Source organism: Oncorhynchus nerka, linkage group LG12 (assembly GCF_034236695.1).
Source record: "Oncorhynchus nerka isolate Pitt River linkage group LG12, Oner_Uvic_2.0, whole genome shotgun sequence".
Classification (NCBI taxonomy): domain Eukaryota; kingdom Metazoa; phylum Chordata; class Actinopteri; order Salmoniformes; family Salmonidae; genus Oncorhynchus; species Oncorhynchus nerka.
Window position 1 is genome coordinate 89,441,881 of NC_088407.1, and position 6,604 is coordinate 89,448,484.

Genomic DNA, 6,604 nt, shown 5'->3' on the forward strand with positions numbered 1-6,604 from the left:
CAGAGAGTCTCCTGTCTGTGTGTAATGCTCCCTAACCCAGATAGTCTCCTGTCTGTGTGTAATGCTCCCTAAACCAGAGAGAGTCTCCTGTCTGTGTGTGATGCTCTCTAACCCAGAGAGAGTCTCCTGTCTGTGTGTAATGCTCTCTAACCCAGAGAGTCTCCTGTCTGTGTGTAATTCTCTCTAACCCAGAGTCTCCTGTCTGTATGTGATGCTCTCTAACCCAGAGAGAGTCTCCTGTCTGTGTGTAATGCTCTCTAACCCAGAGAGTCTCCTGTCTGTGTGTAATGCTCTCTAACCCAGAGTCTCCTGTCGTTGTGTAATAATATCTAACCCTGAGAGAGTCTCCTGTCTGTGTGTAATGCTCTCTAACCCAGAGAGAGTCTTCTGTCTGTGTGTGATGCTCCCTAACCCTGAGAGTCTCCTGTCTGTGTGTAATGCTCTCTAACCCAGAGAGTCTCCTGTCTGTGTGTAATGCTCTCTAATCCAGAGAGAGTCTCCTGTCTGTGTGTGATGCTCTCTAACCCAGAGAGTCTCCTGTCTGTGTGTAATGCTCTCTAACCCAGAGAGTCTCCTGTCTGTGTGTAATGCTCCCTAACCCAGAGAGTCTCCTGTCTGTGTGTAATGCTCTCTAACCCAGAGAGTCTCCTGTCTGTGTGTAATGCTCCCTAACCCAGAGAGAGTCTCCTGTCTGTGTGTAATGCTCTCTAACCCAGAGAGAGTCTTCTGTCTGTGTGTGATGCTCCCTAACCCTGAGAGTCTCCTGTCTGTGTGTAATGCTCTCTAACCCAGAGAGTCTCCTGTCTGTGTGTAATGCTCTCTAACCCAGAGAGAGTCTCCTGTCTGTGTGTGATGCTCTCTAACCCAGAGAGTCTCCTGTCTGTGTGTAATGCTCTCTAACCCAGAGAGTCTCCTGTCTGTGTGTAATGCTCCCTAACCCAGAGAGTCTCCTGTCTGTGTGTAATGCTCTCTAACCCAGAGAGTCTCCTGTCTGTGTGTAATGCTCCCTAACCCAGAGAGAGTCTCCTGTCTGTGTGTAATGCTCTCTAACCCAGAGAGTCTCCTGTCTGTGTGTAATGCTCCCTAACCCAGAGAGTCTCCTGTCTGTGTGTAAACACACAGGGTTTGATGGACTGGAGAGACCATCCGTTCTTTTATTGAAAGATCTAGGGGTGTAAATTCACTGAGAAGGGCTGTTTTTGGAACTCATGTGGTGGGGTGTGTTCATTACTGCAAACCTCCCAACAAAAAATGCAACGGAGAACTTGTTGCAAAAAAAAAAAGTTTTTCTTTTAGGTCCGATTGCTTCCATTTGGTTCCTAGTGAATTTACACCCCTAGATCTTTCAAGAATAGAACGGCCACTACACATCAAACCCTGTGTGTTTACACACAGACAGGACTCTCTCCAGTCCATCAAACCCTGTGTGTTTACACACAGACAGGACTCTCTCCAGTCCATCAAACCCTGTGTGTTTACACACAGACAGGACTCTCTCCAGTCCATCAAACCCTGTGTGTTTACACACAGACAGGACTCTCTCCAGTCCATCAAACCCTGTGTGTTTACACACAGACAGGACTCTCTCCAGTCCATCAAACCCTGTGTGTTTACACACAGACAGGACTCTCTCCAGTCCATCAAACCCTGTGTGTTTACACACAGACAGGACTCTCTCCAGTCCATCAAACCCTGTGTGTTTACACACAGACAGGACTCTCTCCAGTCCATCAAACCCTGTGTGTTTACACACAGACAGGACTCTCTCCAGTCCATCAAACCCTGTGTGTTTACACACAGACAGGAATCTCTCCAGTCCATCAAACCCTGTGTGTTTACACACAGACAGGACTCTCTCCAGTCCATCAAACCCTGTGTGTTTACACACAGACAGGACTCTCTCCAGTCCATCAAACCCTGTGTGTCGTGGATGAGGCCGTTCTCTGTTCACACTCGCCATGGTTGTCCCTGTCCTCTCGCCTTTCTCCCCTTAAGTGTCCAGTTGTTTCACTTGCCTTCATGGATTTAGAAAAGAAAATGACTGGTACATGTAACCAAGTGGGAGGTGGGAATTTGTAAATACCAGTTAGATGCATTCAAGTGCTTTGAACTCGTTGAGGAACGCTGATTAGCTGTTGGCCAACCATAAACCAAAAAATACTACACTGCTTTTAACAAAATTATAGTGTAAAAGAAAAAAAATGAAGATCGTTTTGTTACAATTAACTGCCAAAAAAATGATGTGTCAATGTCATTTTCATAGTAGGTGACAGAGGTCAGCATGTGGGAAGAGTTTCAACGACGGTCTAGGGCCCCTTGTTCAGGGGCAGAAAGACAGATTTTTACCTTGTTAGCTTGGGGATTTGATCTTGCAACCTTTCGGTTACTACTCCAACGCTCTAACCACTAGGCTCCCTGCCTCCCCTACACTCTAACCACTAGGCTACCCTGCCGCCTCTACACTCTAACCACTAGGCTACCTGCCACCTCTACACTCTAACCACTAGACTACCTACCGCCTCTACACTCTAACCACTAGGCTACCTGCCGCCCCTACACTCTAACCACTAGGCTACCTGCCTCCCCTACACTCTAACCACTAGTCTACCTGCCCCCCCTACACTCTAACCACTAGTCTACCTGCCGCCCCTACACTCTAACCACTAGTCTACCTGCCTCCCCTACACTCTAACCACTAGTCTACCTGCCCCCCCTACACTCTAACCACTAGACTACCTGCCTCCCCTACACTCTAACCACTAGGCTACCTGATGGAGGAGCTTCCCACTAGTAATTACCAGTTGGAGGGCCATTCAAGTAGATTTTTCCAAGTCGTATGTGATAAATTCCCACTTGGTGACGAACACAGCACATTCTCTATTTATGAGGTTAACCTGTCCTCTAGTGGTGTTAGGTTGTACTGCAGCCTACAGGTTCTCACGTTCTGAGAAACTGTACCTTAGAATGAATTCTCTCCCCCTTTGACTGTATCTCTGTCAACAACAAGAAGAATACCACCCTGCTTCTGAAGCTAAGCAGGGTTGGTCCTGGTCGGTCCCTGGATGAGAGACTAGATGCTGCTGGAAGTGGTGTTGGAGGGCCAGTAGGAGGCACTGGTCTAAAAGAATATCCCAATGCCCCAGGGCAGGGATTGGCTAGTGATTGGGGACATTGCCCTGTATAGGGTGCAGTCTTTCGGATGGGACGTTAAACGGGTGTCCTGACTCTCTGAGGTCATTAAATATCCCATGGCACTTATTGTTAGAGTAGAGGTGTTAACCCCGGTGTCCTGGCTCTCTGAGGTCATTAAAAGATCCCATGGCACTTATTGTAAGAGTAGGGGTGTTAACCCCCGGTGTCCTGGCTAAATTCCCAATCTGTCCCTCAAACCATCACGGTCACCTAATAATCCCCAGTTTACAATTGGCTCATTCATCCCCCTCCTCTCCCCTGTAACTATTCCCCAGGTCGTCGCTGCAAATGAGAACGTGTTCTCAGTCAACTTACCTGGTAAAATCATAAAAAAGTATGATTACACTAGCCTGGTACAATCCTCCGTCAACTGCACTTTATTCTCTAGTTCCATGTTTTTAAAGGGCCTTTTTGTAGCCTGGGTACCAGTCTGTTTGTGTCATCATGCCACTCCTGTTTATGACAAGAAGTGGCACGAGCTGACTGGTACCCAGGCTATGATTCAGCATTAAACAACTGGAAACAGGTCATTATACCAACATTATTTAGTTATCAAACAACATATAGGGTACTTTAACTTTACGCAAAATCCAAGCAGATTTTAGTTTTATAATATTTACATGACATCCCAAAAACAAAAAACAAAACATTATTTGAAACAACAAATAACTATTCAGTGAAATATACACATTTAGCTTTTTGTTGTCCGGGAGTTTATTTTATTTATTGACAGACACTAAAATGTGAAAGAGTTGAAGTTGGGAAAAGCTACAGTAGGAAGAAACAACAACATCCGAGAGGATGAAGACCTCTGACCTCTGACAGGTAAGACCTGGTTTTGGTATTCACAGTAGGAGAGCTGATCTAGGATCAGGTCCCCCAGGTCCATGTAATATTACTCATTCTGATCTAGGATCAGGTCCCCCCATTGTTCATGTAATATTACTCATTCTGATCTAGGATCAGGTCCCCCAGTTCATGTAATATTACTCATTCTGATCTAGGATCAGGTCCCCCCATTGTTCATGTAATATTACTCATTCTGATCTAGGATCAGGTCCCCCAGGTCCATGTAATATTACTCATTATGATCTAGGATCAGGTCCCCCAGGTCATTATGATCTAGGATCAGGTCCCCCAGGTCCATGTAATGTTATTCATTATGATCTAGGATCAGGTCCCCCAGGTCATTATGATCTAGGATCAGGTCCCCCAGGTCCATGTAATGTTATTCATTATGATCTAGGATCAGGTCCCCCAGGTCATTATGATCTAGGATCAGGTCCTCCAGGTCATTATGATCTAGGATCAGGTCCCCCAGGTCATTATGATCTAGGATCAGGTCCCCCAGGTCCATGTAATGTTATTCATTATGATCTAGGATCAGGTCCCCCAGGTCATTATGATCTAGGATCAGGTCCCCCAGGTCCATGTAATGTTATTCATTATGATCTAGGATCAGGTCCCCCAGGTCATTATGATCTAGGATCAGGTCCTCCAGGTCATTATGATCTAGGATCAGGTCCCCCAGGTCATTATGATCTAGGATCAGGTCCTCCAGGTCATTATGATCTAGGATCAGGTCCCCCAGGTCATTATGATCTAGGATCAGGTCCTCCAGGTCATTATGATCTAGGATCAGGTCCTCCAGGTCATTATGATCTAGGATCAGGTCCCCCAGGTCATTATGATCTAGGATCAGGTCCTCCAGGTCATTATGATCTAGGATCAGGTCCTCCAGGTCATTATGATCTAGGATCACCACTCCTACTTTCACTCTTTATGACCTGATCCCAGATCACCACTCCTACTGGGACTCTTTATGACCTGATCCTAGATCACCACTCCTACTGGGACTCTTTATGACCTGATCCTAGATCACCACTCCTACTGGGACTCTTTATGACCTGATCCCAGATCACCACTCCTACTGAGACTCTTTATGACCTGATCCTAGATCACCACTCCTACTGGGACTCTTTATGACCTGATCCCAGATCACCACTTCTACTGAGACTCTTTATGACCTGATCCCAGATCACCACTCCTACTGAGAGTCTTTATAAATATGGGCCCAGACTGATACAGTACAGTTGAGACCTCTAACAGGCTGTCTCAGGTCGGTTGGTGAAGGCCACCAGGTCTTTCCTCTCAGACTCCTTGGTGTGGTTCTTGTCAGTCTGACACTCATCAACACAGTAGAGTTGTTTACCACATCCCTGTCCCCCCCCCCTCTCCTCGGTCTCCCACAGAGGGAAGGAGGACAGTGTGGAGACCGGTGTGATTCTTTGTGTCCCTCTGCATGCCGTGTCCCAGTATCTCCTCTGCCTCTTTCTCTCCTTTCCTCCATTCCCCAAACTCTTTCTATTCCTTCTTCTCCCCAACCACCAGAGTTCCTACTCCTCCTTCTCTTCCTCTTCTTCTCCCCAACCACCAGAGTTCCTCCTCCTCTTCCTCTTCTTCTCCCCAGCCACCAGAGTTCCTCCTCCTCTTCCTCTTCTTCTCCCCAGCCACCAGAGTTCCTCCTCTTCCTCTTCCCAACCACCAGAGTTCTTCCTCTTCTTCTCCCCAGCCACCAGAGTTCCTCCTCCTCCTCTCCCCAGCCACCAGAGTTCCTCCTCTTCTTCCTCCTCTTCTCCCCAGCCACCAGAGTTCCTCTTCCTCCTCCTCTCCCCAGCCACCAGAGTTCCTCCTCCTCCTCCTCTTCCCAGCCACCAGAGTTCCTCCTGCTCTTCCTCCTCTTCTCCCCACCCTCAAGAGTTCCTCTTCCTCCTCTTCTCCCCAGCCACCAGAGTTCCTCTTCCTCCTCTTCTCCCCAGCCACCAGAGTTCCTCTTCCTCCTCTTCTCCCCAGCCACCAGAGTTCCTCTTCCTCCTCTTCTCCCCAGCCACCAGAGTTCCTCTTCCTCCTCTTCTCCCCAGCCACCAGAGTTCCTCTTCCTCCTCCTCTTCCCAGCCACCAGAGTTCCTCCTGCTCTTCCTCCTCTTCTCCCCAGCCACAAGAGTTCCTCTTCCTCCTCTTCTCCCAGCCACCAGAGTTCCTCTTCCTCCTCTTCTCCCCAGCCACCAGAGTTCCTCCTCCTCCTCCTCCTCTCCCCAGCCACCAGAGTTCCTCCTCTTCCTCCTCTCCCCAGCCACCAGAGTTCCTCCTACTCTTCTCTCCGGCCACCAGGTTTCAGGTAATCAGGTGATGAGTTGTGGCTCCCAGACCTGACTGGCCAGCTGGGGCCGACACTGAGTGATGGCAGGAGGGCCAACAGACAGCTGACTGTCAAGACACAGACCACTAACCACGTGCTGCAGGGTCGGCCCTTTTGGCTTCCACTTCTACAGGAGGGGCAGAAAGATGGGGAGGTAGGGGTGAGAGGAGGGAGGGAGGAGTGAGAGGGGGGAAGGAGGGGTGAGAGGGGCGA

The 6,604-nt window shown here is 48.5% G+C and overlaps 1 protein-coding gene across 1 annotated transcript in view; it reads right to left on the reverse strand.

The window, feature by feature from the left end:
* Positions 1-6,331: 6,331 nt before the first annotated feature.
* galnt16 (UDP-N-acetyl-alpha-D-galactosamine:polypeptide N-acetylgalactosaminyltransferase 16) overlaps positions 6,332-6,604 on the reverse strand; it is a 92,400-nt gene continuing 92,127 nt past the window's right edge. Inside the window, exon 15 of the mRNA XM_065025947.1 lies at positions 6,332-6,518. Within this exon, the coding sequence (XP_064882019.1) occupies positions 6,375-6,518 (144 nt within the window). The 3' untranslated portion in view covers positions 6,332-6,374. The remainder of the gene's footprint in view (positions 6,519-6,604) is intronic.